This window comes from Podarcis filfolensis (genome assembly GCF_964270895.1).
Source record: "Podarcis filfolensis genome assembly, chromosome: 4".
NCBI lineage: Eukaryota > Metazoa > Chordata > Lepidosauria > Squamata > Lacertidae > Podarcis > Podarcis filfolensis.
The window spans coordinates 70157354-70177163 of NC_139607.1; the positions used below are offsets into that span (position 1 = coordinate 70157354).

Below are 19810 nucleotides of genomic sequence, written 5' to 3' on the forward strand. Positions count from 1 at the left end.
CTGGGCGGTAATTATTTGGGTCCTCTCTTTCCCCCTTTTTGAAAATAGGGACAACATTTGCCCTCCTCCAGTCTGCCGGGACTTCGCCTGTTCTCCAGGAATTCTCAAAGATGACTGCCAGTGGTTCTGAAATCACATCTGCCAGTTCTTTTAATACTCTTGGATGCAGTTCATCTGGCCCTGGAGACTTGAATACATCTAGACTAGCCAAGTATTCTTGTACTATCTCCTTAGTTATTCTGGGCTGTGTTTCCTCTGCTGAATCATTTGCTCCAAATTCTTCAGGTCGGGCATTGTTTTCTTTATCGGAGAAGACTGAGGCAAAGAAGGCATTGAGGAGTTCAGCCCTTTCTGTGTCCCCTGTTTGCATTTCACCATCTTCTCCTCTGAGTGACCCCACTGTTTCTTTGTTCTTCCTTTTGCTACGAACATACCCATAAAAGCCTTTTTTGTTGCTTTTAACCTCTCTAGCAAGCCTGAGTTCATTCTGTGCTTAAGCTTTTCTGACTTTGTGTCTACACGTGCTGGCTATTTGTTTGAATTCCTCTTTGGTGGTTTCCCCCCTTTTCCATTTTTTGTACACATCCTTTTTTAATCTTAACTCAGTTAAAAGTTCTTTAGATAGCCACCCTGGCTTCTTTAGGCACCTTCCATGTTTCCGTCTCATTGGTATTGCCTGAAGTTGTGCTTTTACTATCTCCCTCTTAACAAACTCCCAGCCATCATGAACTCCCTTTCCTTTTAGTATTACTGTCCATGGGATCTCACCCAGCACTTCCCTAAGTTTTATGAAGTCGGCTTTCTTAAAGTCGAGAAATTGTGTCCTAGTATGCTTGGCTGCTCCTTTCCGCTGTATAGTAAACTTCAGAAGAGCATGATCACTCGCGCCTAATGATCCTTCCACTTCTACCCCACTAACCAGGTCATCAACATTGGTTAGGACCAGATCTAAAATGGCTGTTCCTCTTGTTGCTTCTCCCACTTTCTGGACAATGAAGTTGTCTGCAAGGCCAGTGAGGAATCTGTTTGACCTTATGCTCTTGGCTGAGTTTGACATCCAACAAATATCCGGGTAATTGAAGTCCCCCATTACTACTATCTCCCTTCCTTTTGCATGCTTGGCCATCTGTTCCAGGAAGGCATCATCTATGTCCTCCGTTTGGCTTGGGGATCTATAGTAAACTCCCACAGTGAGGTCACTGTTATTCTTCTCTCCCTTAATTTTGACCCAAATGCTCTCACTTTGGCTTTGAGGTTCTAAATCTTGGATCTCTTCACAGGTATACACATCCCTGACATATAACGCCACTCCTCCTCCTTTCTTGTCTGGTCTGTTTCTCTGAAATAGATTGTATCCCTCCATTATTACATTCCAATCGTGGGACTTATCCCACCAGGTTTCAGTGATTCCTATTATGTCATATTTAGTTTGCTGCACCAAGAGCTCAAGCTCATCTTGTTTATTTCCCATGCTTTGCGCATTAGTGTACAGACATTGAAGTCCATTAATCATTCCCCCGTGTCTCTTATTTAAGGATTTTTTCCTCCCACAACTAGGTCTGCGTGCTGTTTGCTCCATTCGGTCTATGACATTTGGATGATCATCTTCATCAATTGATAGACTCCTACCTTCAGGACCACTGTCTCCCTCCCCCACATTAGTCAGTTTAAAGCCCTCCTGATGAGGTTTCTGAGATTTTTTGCAAAAACATTCCTCCCAACCATTGTGAGGTGCAGGCCATCGCTTGCCAGAAGTCCATCTTCAAGAAACTGCATTCCGTGATCTAAGAATCCAAACCGTTCCTGTTTACACCATTTGCGAAGCCAGTTGTTCACTTCCACTATTTTTCCCTCTCTCCCTGGGCCACGTCGTTCAACTGGGAGGACAGATGAGATAACAATTTGTGCATTTAATTGCTTCAATTTCCTGCCCAGAGCCTCGTAATCTCTTTTGATCTTCTGGAGGCTATTGCTTGCAGTGTCATTGGTTCCCACATGAACCAAGAGGAAGGGGTATTTGTCAGTGGGTTTTATGATTCCTTGCAGTCGTTCAGTTACATCTTGGATCTTAGCCCCGGGGAAACAGCACACTTCCCGAGACATCTTGTCAGGCCCACAGATAACTGCTTCTGTTCCCCTCAGTAGGGAATCCCCTATCACCACTACACGCCTCCTCTTAGGTCTGGTCGGGGTTCTTCCGTGAGCTGTCCGTTCCAAGGTCGCCTGCACATTCCCTGAGGGCTGACTTTGCTGCTCGTCTTCATATACCTGATCGACTGTAATGAGGGAGAGATCCTCAAATGGAGTCTGCTCTTCGTCTTCCATGCTAGGGGAGAGGACCTCAAAGTGATTGTGTATTTCTAAACAATCAGAGCGAACCCTGGGCCTCCTACTTCTTTGAGTCACGTTTCTCCATATATCTGGCTCCTGTGTTGGTGAACTAGCCTCCTTCTCAGGGGAGTCCCCTGTCTCCTCCTTGGTTAGAGCACCAGGCTGAGAATCACCTTGTAAGTATCCTTCCTTATGCTTCCACCTTAAGTAATCCAATGGTTGCTTGTTTGTTCACTGTGAATAACTGATGCTTCAGGAATCTTTTTTATAGAAAAAAGAAAAAAGAAACACTAATGGCTGTGCAGAAATGCCATTAATCTCTCTCGAGGCTTACATTATTTCCAATGTATCTTACCTGATTTTTCAAGTTGCTTTCAATATATTTTATTCTACTTTTACTCCCATTTCTGATGGTCTGTTGCCAAAGATTCTGAATCATCAGGATTAATCAGAAGCCTGGAAGAAATCCAGGTATAACAAATAAAAAGCAAGGCACTTTTGGTTTTCTTCCAGCCATATTGGGATGCGTAGCTCATGTTTATTGGTGTGAGAAAAAGTGGAGCTAATTAGAAAGGGAGGGGGTGAAGGCAGCCCTCCGGTGTGCACTGAATGCTACCAATCCAAGCTGTGTATTTCTGCATCCGATTAGCTGTCCAGAGACTATTAAAGAGAAACTATTTCTCCTCTCTATTAACATAATGCAGACATTGAGCATAAACCAAAGCTCCACGTGTGCAGGAGCTCCCTGGTCTCTCTTCTCTGCAAAGAAATTATATATATATATATATATATATATGGCTTTTTATCAGCCAGAACTCACCGGAACTCAGTTCCTGCACCTCTCAGGTGGGCACCATTGTCACTGTAAGAGAACAAGGGAGATGTTCATGATGAGTTCCAGCACCTATTTTCCTAGAAAAATAGCAGTGTGTGTGTGTGTGTGTGTGTGTGTGTGTCCTTCCCATTTCTGCATAGTGTGCTTCATTAGCTCATGCGATTGAGTTATGTGCCCATATCACAGGCACTGGGTGGCAACCAAAATTAGAGTCTTTCAATAAAATAAAATAAAAGTGTGACAGGAATCAGAGAATGATGGGTAATAATGGAAAATTTATGTGACCCACAGAAAGCCTAAGCGCTTTATACTTTATAAGAACCCCCTCATTTTGTTGAACCGAGGGGAAAACGTATGTCTTTCCTTATTTTCTCCCAATATTTGTGTTCTTCATATCAAGGCAGCTTTTAGCATAATGAAAACAAATGGAATTCTCCTCCATGCTGCTCGGCAAGGGCTCAGAGTCCCTTAACTCATCCACGCATCCCGAAAGCTATTCATTCAATGAGGCATCCACATTAAAGGAGACTTGCTGTGCTAAGTCTAATTTTCACCAAGTGCAGCAAAGGGCAATTCCCATGACTGCGGTGGCAGATGAAGCGCCTGGAGCAGAGGCATGGCGATGCTTCTTGACTCCCAAGAATATAATGGAATTAATCAAGGCTTTGACTATCAGCATGTAGACACTGAAGACATGTTCTGTAGATGGGTGGCATCTTTCTTTTCTCAAAACAACCTCAACAATGCCTAACAGCACTTGTTGTCACTGATCTGTAGTTGCTGAAGAGCCAGTGGAAGTTGCAATAACAGGTATCTTCAATGTATCTGAATTAAGAATTCTCTGAAGGTCAGAGGATGCTGAAGGCTGACATCCAGAGGTTTGGAGAAATGCAACAGCTGGGTGGGGATTCTCACAGAGAGGCAACATAAAGGAAAAAAAACAAGGAAGTAATAATCCAGTGGACTAAGGGCTGACCCTAGATGAGGTGGTTCTCCCGACAAAGTGAAGCTTATATACCCTCTTTTTTTATTCCGTCATTTATCCAACCATTTATTCTCCAAAACTTCCTTTTGCAAATGCTGTATGATGTCCATTCTGCATTTGTTTGTGAATCATTTTGAGGATGAAATGGCTTGCATCCACTTTGCAATCCAATGAATCCAATGAATCACCAGGGGTGTCCACAACACTGTTTAGTCCTGTTGAGCTAGGTGAGTTTCAACTGGTAAGGCTCAAGGCTGTGGACAAAGTGCTTGGACTGGTCAGGCTGACCACTTGTGCTCTGGACCCTTGCCTCTCTTGGCTGCTAAAACCAGCAGGAAAGTAACAGCTGGCTGGGCTAGGGAGGTGATTAATGCCTCCCTGCAAGAGGGGACGGCCTCTGCCTGCTTGAAGGAGGCAGTGGGGAAACCACTCCTCAATAAACTATCCCTGGATTTGAAAGCTCTTAGTAACTACCAACCAGTTGCCAATCTCCCCTTCTTGGGCCAGGTTCCTAAGTGGGTGGTTGAGGATCACATCTAGGAAACTGATTTTCCAGATTCATTTCAATTGGAGTTTTGGCACAGATACTGCTTTAGTTGCCTTGTAGATGGCTTCTGTTGGGAGAGAGACAGGAGAATGTGTCCCTGTAAATTCTCTGAGTTCTTCATGGCTTTCAATACCATTGACCATGGTATCCTTCTGGAGAGGTTGTTTAAGTTAGGAGGGTGGCATCACTTTACAGTAGTTCCAGTTCTACTTGGATGGCCATTTCCAGAGGGTGATGCTTGGGAAGTTTTCTTCAGCCCCGTGGAGCCTTCATTGTGAGGTGGATGTAACAAAGGTACCCAGGTGAGCCTCTCTGGGGAGAGCATTCCACAAACAGGGAGCTACTGCAAAAAAGGCCCATTCTTGTGTTGCCACTCTCTGGAGGAGGCACACAAAGAAGGGTCTCAGATTATGGTTGCACGGTTCAGTTTGGTTCATATGGAAAGAGGCAGTATTTGAAGCATTGCAGTCCTGAGTCATTTAAGGCTTTATAGGTCAAAACCAGCACTTTGAATTGAGCAGTCGGTGCAGTCAGACCAGGATTGGTGAATATTCTCAAATTGGCTGACGAATTCTGCACAAGCTGAAGTTTCCAAACCATCTTCAGAGGTAGTCCTACATAATAACATGTTGCAGTAACCTAACCTAGCAGTTACCAGACCATAGACAACAGAATTTAGGCTATCCATGTCCAGATAGGGAATTATTATTATAGAATAATGCTGTCAGAACTGGTCACAAGACTTAAATTCATAGGCTGGGTACACACGATACACACCTGATCTAGTTGGCAGAAAGCCCATGAGAGCTCCACCCCACGGCACCCTAAGCCAGATTGACACATCCCAGGTCTTTGGTGCATTGCAAAGGAATAGATCCTGTTGACATGCCACTGGAAGATCCCTTGGCGAATTACTTTTCATGACTGCTTCTTTCTACAACTGGAAGCTCTTTAAGCACTAACCACTGGTTAAGATTAGGCAGGCTTAGAAATAGGCTTGGGAAGACTTCTTCTTTCCCCATGACTGAATCAGAAGATGAAAGCCACTGTGGAGTCTCATCAGCAGGCTAAGAGAGATTTAGCAAAAGGATATCTCTGTGTGTGGTTTTCTCCCCTATAGTAAGCATATGTAAATCATATGTATACCGAAAAGCACTTGCATTCCTTATCACCCCTCATCTTTTCAATGAAGAGAGCCCACACATTGTTTCACAAGATGTGGCTCATTCTTTTATCACTGAGCGCCTTGCATCACCTCCAGGGCAATGTCTTTTAGTGGTGTCAGCTCACCCTGCCTGCCAACAGCACATTCATCAAGTGTAAAGCAGCTGAGATGCATGCATGTGTGTGTGTGTGGAATCAGAGAAAGAGAAGTCGCAAGGGGACAGAGGCAATAGGGCAGGGAGGAGGGATTTGGGGAAAGGCTTTTTCAAATGATGGAGCAGGAGAGAGACAACTGAGTAGGAAGGAAAAGAAAAGAGGCAGAGTTTGTCTCAGTCAAAGCAAGAGGATCAACATCTTGGCAAGGCTTTTAGCCGTACATGAAAAGTTAGATTTGGGGATTATTTGAGTGCAATTAGAATGTTAAAGAAGTATTTAAAAAAAACCACAAATGCAGTAATCACAACCATAAGACCCATTAAAGTGATTTGAAAGTGATTGCTCCCAAAGCTAAAATTGGAAGGAAAAAAAGTACAGAAACCTACATTGTCTCATTAATTTATTGTGAGCTAAAATGCACAAGTCTCCAGAATTATTATTTTTAATGCTGGCTTCTAGAAAAGAGAATGAAGAGAAGAGAAGAGAAGACTCTATGCTGGCTTTGTGTTTCACAAACATTCTGCCACTTAACAACTGCCCTTCAATAGACACACAATCCTCAACAGAGGCTCCACAACTGGCAGAGAGGAGGCTAACTCATTTATAGTCTCATAGGCTCATCCACACTTCTGCACTTGTATTGTGACAAAGGACTAGTAGTGAGTAAGCAAAAGAAACACAAAACACTTCCATGGAAGCTTCCCAATATGTTTTTCAGACCAAACCAAAAACCTCATTTTGATGGCATAAGTCTCTGTGGGGGGGGGGGGGAGAGAGAGAGAGAGATTTTGCAACACAAATGGTAACAAGAAGCTGAAATTTATACAGAATGTCCAGAACATGCAAGGATAAATGTGCCAGGTAAATATGCCCAGCTGACAGGTAGGGTTACGCACAAAATTCAGTGTGCAGTGGAAAATGCATACAGTCTTCAAATAGACCCTGTGCCTTGGATCCCAAGATAACTTAAGGAAATTCACAGAATAAAGGTTTCCCATTTAATCCTCCTACGACAATCACCTGCATCCTTCTCACAGTCTGGGAACCCTTGTGAGGGAGAGCTGGGCAACCAGAATTTTACCCATCTCCACATTGAATCTAGCTATGTTTGAGACAGGGTGTGCCAACTAGAACATTTCTAAATTTGTGTTAAGTATGGTGGGGATTGGGTGTTGGGAAGCCAATAAACATGAGTTTTCTAACAATGACTTTTGGGAAGCACGACGTAATACAATTTGTATGGCAAGCTTGCCCAGAATGTTAGCATTTGTGTTTGTATATAATTAGACATCTATACACAATCAAAATCCTTCTCTATACACTGTATCTCTCTTTACAAAAATACATTCTCACACTGGAATGAAACAGATTTTTCCCAGGGACTGGTTTGGACAGATTTGCTAATTGTATTGACAGCAACTTAAAATGTACACATTTTTTGCTGGCAGTCCATCAGATGCTTTGATTTTGTAAAGAAAGGCTGGAAATCATTTTTACTAACGTTTAAGAGCTCTGACTTGAAAGCTTTACAGAAACTGGCTTCACCACTATAATTTATAATCCTTGCAAGAAATGATGGAGTAGCTGATTTGTTATAATTTAAGAAAAGGGGGAAACAGTTAACTCCCTCATACTAATTGAACTCTACAATTTGCAGGTCCCTGGAATGGAAAACTACTGCCAGATGCCAGCGTCTTCCTTGCAGCACACAGTCTGAAAAGCATCTTGTTTGCCATTGCATTGGATATTGATTCTTCAAATGGCACAGAAATCTTAACTAACACAAAGCCACTGCAGGATTTTAGACACAGCTCCCACTGGGAGGAGAAGGGGCCTGCCTAAAAATTACTTTAAGCTCCTTGGCAATTGCAAAGCACCATATAAAACAGCTTAGAATCCAGAATTTGTTTGTAAATCTGCTCTTTTTTTTCCAGCTTGAAAGCTGTCAGTCTGCTGCAAGAGCATTTTACTATTGTAAATTCCCTGTATAGCCACATGGACTACATTGCAAATGCCATACAGGCTATTCCATCGGGACTAAATTTGGCCCTGGTCATCAGAAGTTGTGCTCCACACTAAGGGTTTCTAGTAATGCCATGCCTTCCCTGGAGCCACCAGCAGACTAAAAAGGCAAGCTCTTCCAAGATCCCCACCATCACAAAACAAGAAACCCAGGACCAAACTTTGCCAAGAGCCCCTCTGTCCCCCAGAAATATCTTCAGCGAGCCCTCCCAATGGTACTTTTGAATGGAAGTTCCACAGATTTGGAGAAATAAATATTAAGGACACATCCACAACATATATGTAAAGCAATCTTGTACCACTTAATGATCATGGAGCTGGCTGGAGCAATTAGTAATATGGAGTTGTCACATGCTCATTATTTCAAGGTAGGACCCATGTTTTTAAAATGCATCCTTTATTATAGAACATCTGACTCCTGTAGCACACAGAGACCTGAAGCTAGCAAAGAATCGTAAGGGTGTTATGGCACCACCCTTGATCAGTCTAATAAGGTGTCTGGGTTCCATAAGAAATTATTTGTCTCTAATTTGGAAGGAGGAGGAGGAGGGGAATCTCTCTAAAGGTGGCTTCCAGAATACAATGCAATGCAACGCAACACAAGGAAATCAAATAATTTATAGAAGGCAGTAATGACCGCTCCCCGCTTAAAACGGGGGGCGCCCTTTGCGTGGACGCGTGCAGCCCCTAGATCTGGAGCGGCTCCATCAGCATAGGCTTGGCTTTGCCTTCCCTCAGGTGGGATACCTGGAGGTCTCCGCCTACCTCAGTCAGTTGTCCAATCCCACCTGGGGGAAGCGTTGCCAAGGAGACCAACCATCCAATCTCGCAAGTATTTATATCTAATATATTGTTACACGCCACCCCAATCACCAAGCACTGTGAGATTTCAGGGGTTCCCAAGAGTGCTTACCCAGGGTCTGTGTTTCCTTTTGGTAATGAGGAGACTGTGGTGTCTTTGTGATATATGGTTTATTTACACATATATACCACCCGAGCCTACGATGGAGGGGTTCCCAGCATTACACTCCCATTTGGTCTTGCTTCCTCCAGAGATGTAGCACTGAATTCAAAGAGAAATCTCTGCTTCTCTCTCTCCAGCCCGCTGCTTTGCCAACTGTGTTACGTCAGTCCTAATGCCCTACTCTAAGCTTCCATCCCATGTTGCTTCTCGCTTTATCTATTGAGGAGGGGCCCCAATCATTTCCCTTGGGAGATGATTGTTCTTCTTATTGACTTATTACCTCCAAACTGTCACCTCAAGCAGCTCCTGGCTTAATTAGCTATTGATACATCACAGGGAGCACCAGCTTGGCTTTTGGCACATGCTGATTCGAGAGGATTAGAAGCACCTAATGCAAAACTTAAATATATACAGGTCTGGCACAGTTTTAACACTCTTAGCCTTAGTTGAATTCTAGCACCTAACGGTCTCAGGAATTTAGGGGAGACTAGCACCTACAAACACATAACTCTATCAACAAGCAGCCAACACATACAGTCATACCTTGGGTTACAGACGCTTCAGGTTGTGTTTTTTTGGGTTACGGACCCGCCGAAACCTGGAAGTACCGTAATGGGTTAGTTCTGGGTTTCGGTGGTCGCACATGCACAGAAGTGCTAAATCTCGCTTTGCACATGCGCAGTAGCGCTGAATCGCAACCCATGCGTGTGCAGACGCGCCACTGCAGGTTGCGAACGTGCATCCTGCACGGATCACATTCGCAACCCGAGCTTCCACTGTACTCATTTGAGAACCAGAAAAAACACATGAATTTTTAGGTATTTCCTACAGACCCCCAGATGGTGGTGCATTCCAAAGGGTGATCCTATCTGAAATTACTCAGAAAATAGTTTTGTTACAAACCTTTGTCTTCTTTTCTTTTTTTAGCTGCTTCTGATCCACTGGAGAATTTCAGCTGTCTCCTGGAAAACAGTCAGCCAAACAGCCTTCCTAACTGTGCCATCTGTGAATTTTGGATGCAAATATAGAGTTTCAATATTTAATATTTAACTGTGTTTTGATTTATTTATTTTTTAAAGAAGAAGCAATGAACACCTTCCAGTCCTCCATGCTTAGACCGTGAGCTAACAATAGAGTTTCAGTCCACTTAGAGCTGAAATTTGTCAGGAAAAAAAAGTTTCTGACAATTTCTTGAAATTGCCTTTTTCATGCTTCTCCCAAAGTATTGGAGAAATTTGGTCCTCCCATAGAGAATATTCAGCAAAAGGCACACTCCCCTCCCACCTGCAAACAGTGAAGAATCTTAGCAGGCCATATTCACTCAGCCCTGTTATATATGCCCAATTTAACCTAGTTGAAGAGAATCCGCAAGAAGAATATATTTTCTTTTTATCTTAAGAACTATGGTTTTTTTATTCATTTAAGGTATGTATAATTTTGCCTACAGAGCAATATAAATGGATGAGAATTTCAGAAAGTTTTACAGTGCCAAATTGATATAGCATTATCAACTGGATTTCAAGCTATGAGGACATTTGAAAGGCTGGCAGTTTAATTTTACAGGCCTATTAGAACATATAATATAGAGAAAATACATTCATACACTGCCAACATTACAATAATTTCTATTATCTCAAAATATCTACCCTATGAACATTAAAAATGTAGATGAAGATAGACTGTGCTCACCACTATTATCATTACCATTAAAGCATTTTAAAAGCTTCAACCCATTACAATTTGATGATGGCTAAATAGGAAAGATTTTGTGTGTGTGTGATTAAAAACTCCAAACATTAAAAAAAGGAAGATTCTAGACCGGCGTTATTTGCAGAGAAATGACAGATTCATAGCTATAAAATGGGATGCTAAATAATTTAAGCTATTATATTCCTTTAACAAATTAGCAATCCATGTCTGAATAGATTTATGAGCATTCGATGGAGGATCAGTTCAAGAAGGTCAAGTTATACACAGGAGTTTGTGTATGACATCTGCACTGGCATTGAATGGTTTTGATGCAATGGTTGGACAGTCTGGACTATACTTTTTTTCCTATATCTAACAGAAAATGCTGATAGTTCAGCAGCAGAAATCATTAAGCAGCCAAAGGCTGCAATCAATAGTTATACAGCCCACCTTTCTGTTGAGAAGAGGCAATGGATTGTGTATTGTAAGATTAATACCAACAGTAAATTTAGGTCAGCTGTAATAAAGCTAGAATTTCAACTGCAAACTCTGACATGTTCAAAAAGCTATAACAATATACAAAAGAAGAGGGGGAGTTGTTTGTACCCGAGAGCCTGAAGGTTGGTTGCTGTTTGAATTTAAGGCATATTATTGACTGAATTACATATTAATCTTTAAGATGGAAACTGTCAACATGTTACACTGTGGTGGATTTGAGTTACAGTGACATGATAAATAGTGACTTTCAACTGCAATGGGAAGGGCAAAATAGAATGAGTGAGCAGTTTTGTTACAGATTCACCTGAAGAAATTGTTATCCAATTTATTTGCAAGTACTTTTGTGTGTGTCTCTGACTTTGAAACCCAGTAATGGACGCCCTGAACTTCACCCTCTTACCCTCTCATGGTAGCAAGGCCCAAGCATTCTGAAATGCTGCCTTATACTGAATCAGGCCACCACTGGTCCATATGCCTCAGGATTACCTACAATTATTGGCAACAGGTCTCCAGTATTTCAGGCAAGAGACTTCCTCAGCCCTACCTGGAGATGACAGACCCATGGTTTGAACTAATGACCTTTCAGCTATAGTCCTTCCTCAAAGCAAGATGTAGCCCCTCATCTCCCACAAGCAGGGAGCTCCCTCATCCAGGGACTTGTGCCAGTATCTACATCTCAGCAGCAGGCTCCAGCTGAAATGAAGCACTCATTAACCCACAAATTCCATTTATGAAATAATGGAAGCTACTTTGTACTCAGTCAGACAATTGGTCCAGGTTGCACAGTACAGTGGTAGCTCGGGTTAAGTACTTAATTCGTTCCAGAGGTCTGTTCTTAACCTGAAACTGTTCTTAACCTGAAGCACCACTTTAGCTAATGGGGCCTCCCACTGCTGCCGCGCGATTTCTGTTCTCATCCTGAAGCAAAGTTCTTAACCCGAGGTGCTATTTCTGGGTTAGTGGAGTCTGTAACCTGAAGCGTATGTAACCTGAGGTACCACTGTATTGTCTACACCAGGGGTAGTCAACCTTTTTATACCTACCGCCCACTAATGCATCTTTCTTGATAGTAAAATCTCCATACCACCCATCAGTGCTCAATGGAAGGAGGATTCAGCTTGTGCCAAAGAACCCCCTACTGCCCACCTAGAATCCTGAAACACCCACTAGTGGGCGGTAGGGACCAGGTTGACAACCCCTGGTCCACACTGACTGGCATCAGCTTTGCAGGGTTGCTCTTCCTTTTTATATAGTCTTCTTGTATATTTCAACTGGTCTTGGACAAAATAGCCCTTCAGTTAGACGGCCCTGTAAAGTATGACATATACCTGCTATACTAATAGCCAGCAACTGATCAGAATAAAGACCACTGCAATGTGATCATCCTACAAGGAACATACTGTGATCTTCAGATGAGAAACATGTTTCTCTGTATCCACCAAAACAACATAAAGTATGGAGAAGGGTCGTGGCTCAGTAGTACAACAGATGATTCCCATGTTAAAGGTCTTAGATTCAACCACCAGCATTTTCAGGGAGGGTTGGGAGAGACTTGAAAGCTTCTGCCAGTCATTATTGAGCTAAATAGACCAGTGGTCTGACTCAGAATAAGGCATCTTCCTCTGTGTGGGGCATCTATAAACATGCTGCTTTGTATAAGAACTGTGAAAATGAATATAGTCATGCACTGATGACATCATCTATGAGACCATACAGCAAGAATGATCAGTGATGAGATCAGTGAAGAAGTTTTTTTTGCTTCTCCTAAGCTCATTTGCTCCCTTTACAGCAATATCCACTTGACTGGCAGAAACAAAATAAAGCTTCTTGGCAATGAATATTTGCCACAAACAGTTTTAATTCTCTTTGAGCCCAGTATGCTGTCGGAGTCTTTTAAGACTTAATGTCTGGAATTTTGCACTGTTGTGAACTTAGTCTGCCTCCAGGCATCAGGGAGAAGGTTCTTTATGTTATCTGAGCACAGCTCCACAGAAGGAGCACCTGGCCCCGACCCAACTATAGCACTCAAGCGATTCAAAGATATAGCTGCTCTTTAACTTCCACTGCTCACTCGCCCAAGGCAGGCAATTTCTTATGCAACAGAAACAGGCAAGCAACACTGATGTTTAGAAAAGCAAAGGGTTTCTATTTAAACCCAGGGACTGGGGCAATCATTTCAAGCAGGGCTGTGCGCAAAATGTGAACAGCCTTGCTGAAATTATTCAAGCTGCCCAAATTCAAGGCGAGGACATGTATTTTGTGCTTGACGCCACTTGCATTGAAGCTGGTGCCCACCTCCAACATTTCTGCCTCTCCCACTCTCCAGTGGGTGATGGTGGTGGATTTTGCTACATCCCTCTCCACACACACACCTCAAAAAAACCCTTAAGTGGTTTCTCCCAGGGGAGGTCTTATTGTGAGCTGTTTAGTCCAATAAGCTTAGGGCAGACTATAGGCCTTTAAGGCTAACTCCACCCCATGCTCAACCTCCTTCTTCTTTGCAGTGAAGGAGGGTTGCTTGACAATGTCTGCTCCAGGACAGATCAAAGCATTTGTTATTGCTATTAAATGGTTGGGCTGAATTGATCTTATATGTCAGCCTACTAGCTTGTAAAACTGGAAGCCATTCAGAATAGGCCTTAAACTCTACTTACTACAATTGCTATTGATGCATTTGCAATAAACCTAATCTATACGGTATTCTAGAGGACATCTTCTTCGATCTACCAGTGGGTTAGGGAATACAAATATGAATGTTTCAGTTCAAAAATATACTGTTGGTTGATACTCAGGAAACCAGACTCCTCCATGTACAAACTATTGTTCAACTCGGCAAATGAATGGAAACTTAGGATATTGAAGGAGGTGGTCTTCCATAGCGTGAAGATGTCCCTCTCACTTGGTCTTTACATTTGTAAAGGTACCACAAGGGTGCCTGAGACAAACCTGTTAAACAATATATCCCAGAAGCATTCTTTCCTATCCTACATGCGCTAGGGCAATGCATGCAATAGGACACCCACCATACTGTTACTTTAATGAGCTGGCTCCAATTACAGAAGCTCAGAATATGATTATAGTTGCTAAAGGTCATATCTCTTTTCATAAAGCATGTGAGGCAGGGAGAAAATCAAGTTGAATTAGTATTTCATATGAGCACTGAAATAGGGATTTTATTGCCTGGAGTAAACCATACAAAAAGAAAATCAATTCCCATGACATATCAAAGCCAGATCCAATAAACTTTGAAAGATATCTCTTCCTAGGCATCTACAGTGTGGAAGCTGTGGAAGAACCTTTGTGAAACTGTCTTCTGTTTCAAATGCCATCAGTGAGGCTTCCCCATCACAAAAGAAAACAATTATAATGAGACAAAATTTTAATCTCCCACATGTCACAGTTTCTGTTATCCTAATACTAAAAAAAAAATGGGAAATAAGTTAGCATATTAAAATGGCTCAGCTCTTCCAAAAGAGAGCTCGCTGAAGACCAGGAAACTTGAAGTAGGCTTATTTAAAAGTAATTTCTACATTCTGTAGATAGAAAGGATAATAATGAAGACATTTATATGATTCCACTTTTCCCCCAAAAGAATTTGAGATGTATACTAGGAGCTTTTTCACTACAAACTCCAGTAGTGTTTTTTTGTGTGTGTTTTTTGTTTTTTTAGAAGTATGTATCATTTGAAAATGACACAGTATTTCTCTGGATCTTTCAACAGGTATGATTTTTGTCTCTCTGTGTTGGGGGCTGTACTCATTCAGTGCAGATGCCTATTTTCCCCTCTCAAATTGGGTGTTTTTCTGTTCTGTAGCTAATGTATTTGGTGATGTAGTGGTAAATTTTGAAGCGCCGGAGCTTCACTTGACATGCCCCATTGTTACACCCTTAGGAAAAGTACATAACAATGGCATGAAAGGGAATCCAGATGTGTATATGTGTATGTTATATATCCAAAGAGCAGCAGACAAGTCAACGTAAGACCCCCAATTCAGTTTGGGGCCTGAATCTGGATTACGTTGGCCCTATATCATCTCAGGTCAGGGCCACCCTGAAGTGCTGGACTGGGAGGCTATGTACAGCCTTACGGTACAGAGCACAACACCCAGTTTATTCAGATCAACTGACAGTCCTAGAAGAACAATAAGCTGGCAAAAGGTGGCATCGTAGTTGGCATATCCAACTTTTCCTGTGGAGACCTAGATTTATATTCCTGATCAGCAGTAAAGATCACTGGGTGACCTTGGGCTGGGCAGTGTCTAAGCCTAGCCTACCTCTCCAGGGCATTCTAAATTGAGATGTCCCACAATGATTGATGCCACCCTAAGCTCAGGCACTGCAGCAGATGATACCATTGCTGCTGCTTTGAAAAAGTCCCACAAGTGCACTCTTTCTTCACCACACCACAAAGCATCTCTCACCCTTTCTTCTCAGCCAGCACCTACACACTTGGCCCCTGGACCTGAGAGTCCCACATCTTATCTACACAGATTGGTGGTAGCTCTCCAGAGATTCAAATAGGGCTCTTCTTTCCTAGCCATGCCTAAAGATTCCAGGGACTGAACGTGGGACTTCTAACGTTCTCAATAATTAATCTCAATGCAGTTCTGCATGGTACTAGCGAAAACAAAGTACAGACTTCCCTGCTTTGTTGTGAACAAACAGAATTGGATTATTCAGGTAAGAATGTCATTTTTAAAAACACAACTACCACAGACCCATCTTTTCTGGCTGAAAGACCATCTACTTGAAATGTAATCAGTCTCGAAGCATGAGTTAAAACTGCCGTACCAGAAAATACAAATCTTTGAGTCTCCCTGACAATATTTGTGGTTTTAAAATCAAATTTACTTTTCAAGTTTGTTTTATTTTAAAATTAATCTTCCTAGCTTTGCGGAAAACCTATACAAACATCAAACAAAACTGACTCTATAAAGGAAAAGATTAAAGGGTTCACTCACAGAATGCTATCAAATGTGCAGAGAAAATTCATTTTTCCCCTTCTACGTCTTCATGTTATTTGCCACAAGAGTAGGTAAATGAAATGTTGCCCATATGTGGGATGGTTTTTTAACTGATGATTTGCCTTTATTCATTTTTGTGTGTTATTTAGAGCATCAAATAAATCTGGGGGTATGACTGATCAAATTGTTAGAATATTAAAATGCCTATCAAAGCCAAGGACTTGCCTATCATTTCCAGATTTCCTAGCTGCTTTTAAAAAACAATATATATGACCGAGTCCTTCACAACAAGGCTTCAAGGCATGCTGTGCAATGCTGTCAACTAAAGGTGCAATAAGCCCCTCATGTTCTTCCCCAGCACATCACATTGAAATAAAAGAAGCATGCTCAAGAGCTGAGCTCAGCTGATTTGACTCTCATATTTGGCTTCCTGATTAGATTGCCACACTGGGCTGGATCAGATACCGTATTTTTCGCCCTATAGGACGCACTTTTTCCCCTCCAAAAATGAAGGGGAAATGTGTGTGTGTCCTATGGGGCGAATGCAGGCTTTCGCTGAAGCCTGGAGAGCGAGAGGCGTCGGTGCGCACCGACCCCTCTCGCTCTCCAGGCTTCAGGAAGCTATCCGCAAGCCTTGCAAGCCCCGCGGGAGTTCCTGCGGGCTCGCAAGGCTTGCGGGCAGCAGCCTGCAGCCCGAAGCATGGGGCGCCCTCCAGAGGACGCCCCGTGCTTTGCACAGGTGTCCGCAAGCCTTGCGCGTCCGGGGGTAGTTCCCGCGGGCTCGCAAAGCTTGCGGGCGGCAGCCTGCAGCCCGAAGCACGGGGCGCCCTGCGGAGGACGCCCCATGGTTTGCGCAGGTGTCCGCAAGCCTTGTGCACCCGGGGGGAGTGCGGGCAACAGCCTGTTTTGGGGGCTGGGGTCGGGGGAAGCTCAGGCTTCCCCTGCCCCCAGCTCCGCAAGCAAGCTCTGGGAGCGATGGCGAGGTTGCGCAACCTCGCCATCGCTCCCGGACCCCCAGCCCCGAGGCTAAAAACGAAGCCAGGACAGTGAGCGGGATCCATCCCGCTCGCTGTCTTGGCTTCTTTGCTCTTTGGGGCTGGGGGGGGGGGAAATAATTTTTTTTTCTTTATTTCCCCCCCCCCCAAAAAAAGTGCGTCCTATGGGCCGGTGCGTCCTATAGGGCGAAAAATACGGTAATATTTATACCCTTGGTACTGTCCAACAAATGAAAGGGAATGAGTGTGAATTCCCCTTGCCCAGCGTGCCATTCTCACCTGTACACATAGGAACAGTGTGAACTGGGAGGGCGGTTATGGCTCATGCAGAGAGTTGCTAGAGAGCAGGAATGCATAAATGTAGAACCTGGCAAACCTGGAAGTGCAGGGGATTGACTGAGAGACAGAATGTCATTGGACACGTTGCCACCCTGTATGTACATGAGTGCTTCTCCTCCCCCAAGATTCACCCATGAAAGTGGCAAAAAAGAACTGTATGGTGGAATACCACCCAAAATTTCATCATATGATGTGAACCAAGCTGACGGTGGAGGGATTACAGCACAAAACTCCTGCGCTTTTCCTGGTTAAGGTTTGTTTTGAAGCAAACAGTGCAGAAATGAGCTCTAAACTATCACTATATTCTGCTAGACATCCAGAAGTGATTTTTATGTCATGTGAAAGATCAAATTAAATGTGCAAATTAACAGGTGGCAGCGATAATCTGGGGAAATAACATAAACTGCCATTGCGAATGCAAACCCTACAGAAACCGAACTGGGGGGGGGGGGTTCACTCAACCCTAACTGGCAGACAAGAGAGTATATACAGCAAGTGTGAACCTTTCATTACCCCAGAGAAAAATAGTGAGAAATCAGCAAAGTACTTGATACATTTTTGGTGTGAGGAGCAGAAGAGCATCATGGTTACATCCAAAATCTTGCCTAGTGTTTGCAAACCTGTTTTTGCTTCTGAAGCATATGCTGAGAACTACTGAACACATTTTTGACCATGAATACAACTTATTCGCTGAAGGCCTTTTATAGCTACCTAGTCAATGTGATCTGCACAAAAGAAAAAGGGGGGGGGACACTTTTTGTAGAGCTTTTGGAGAAGTTAATAATGAGTCCTTACACAAATTTGAATGAGCTGACATCAACCAGTGCAAGCACAGGCATATCAACCATACAATTTGTGCCCCTGAAATATTAAACTCTGCCTTTTCATGCAGCACTTTTAAAAGGCTAGGCAGAGAAAATTCTTGCATATTTCCCGTGTTTAATCCATTATTACAACCTTGCTCTTTGCCCTCTTGAACAAAAGAACTCATCAGACAATAATTGTCATAAATTAAAGCCAGTCACATTACACATTTTATGAAACATTGCAATCGCATTATTGTAGATGCTGCATACATATCAATGAAATAAGCAGCCTGCTGCTGTAGAAGAAATGATTGTGCAATCACTAAATCAATCAAATACAATGAGTAGCACTTTATGCTTTCATATTAGTCTGCTCTTTTCTTTGCTAGATTAGGTTAGGTAAATATGTCCTTACCATTATTGTATCACAGACATTTTCGTATTTGTGAGTTAGTTTATTGTATGTTTAGCAAATATTTTAAAATTGTTTCCAAGGTTAGGCATTGTATTATTATTAAATAGTGTTTTAATGTGTTGCACTTATAACCGTATCTCTCCCCGCCCGTCCCAACACACACATACACACACATTACAATTAATCCTAAGCACCCTTTGAAAATGGGTAACTGGTAATGGAAGCATATCCACAAGGCAGAGGCAGGGAACATGTGACACTACAGATATTGCTGGACTACAATTCCTATCATCCCTGATCATTGGTCCATGCTAGTTGGGAATTATTTTTATTATACACATTATGTGTATTTTTATTATACACATTATGACCCTCGTGGTCTCTTCCAAGTCTACAATTCTATGATTCTATCTGGCACATTAATATTCCTTTCTGTTAACTACCCTTTCTTCTGCTCCCAACTCTGTAGTTTAACTTTTTGTGCTTGTGTGTGAGCCGAAATATTGAGTGTTATGCTTTCTCTGTGCATAAACCAGACTTCTGATTTTGGAGGGGAAAAATCCAACATGATTTATTAGTAAAGATAACATTTATGGCTCTGCAGAGTGTTCTCTCTAAAGCAGGCGTCTCCTCCTTTGCTAGATGTTATAAAAGTTTCCATCAGCATATGTCATCAGCACCATAAGTGCCACAAGTCTTAAAGAGAGAGGTTACTTCCAGGTGACCTGTTTACTGAGCATTCATCCTGATTTGTTTGCACAAAGTTTGCAGAGAAGTAAGACAGTGCCGGCTACTTACTGAGTACTCCCTCTGATGTGTTTGAAGGGAGACTGCAAAATGCTGCATCAAACAAATGTTGTCCCACACTTTCCAAAATGCCCAAATTGGAGAGAGTGTGGGTTTGTTGCTCAAGAGTTCAAAATCAACTATAATTGCACAACTTTAATTTGCCAGTATATGGATAGCACCTACAATACTGGCAGTCAGGGATGGCTCCAGGTTTGGTAGGCCCCTTAGCAAGGTAGGTTTTCCAGTTAGCTCTCTCCTATGTGACAAAAAGAAGAGACCAGCAATGAGTTGACTCTTCCTCCCTGAATCAG

General features: G+C 42.7%; 1 protein-coding gene across 1 annotated transcript in view; it reads left to right on the top strand.

Moving 5' to 3' along the window:
* Window positions 1-709: 709 nt before the first annotated feature.
* Window positions 710-19810, top strand: part of RPL24 (ribosomal protein L24) — a 324479-nt gene continuing 305378 nt past the window's right edge. The window contains exon 1 of the mRNA XM_083611772.1: window positions 710-729. Coding sequence (XP_083467898.1) covers window positions 725-729 — 5 coding nt within the window. The 5' untranslated portion in view covers window positions 710-724. The remainder of the gene's footprint in view (window positions 730-19810) is intronic.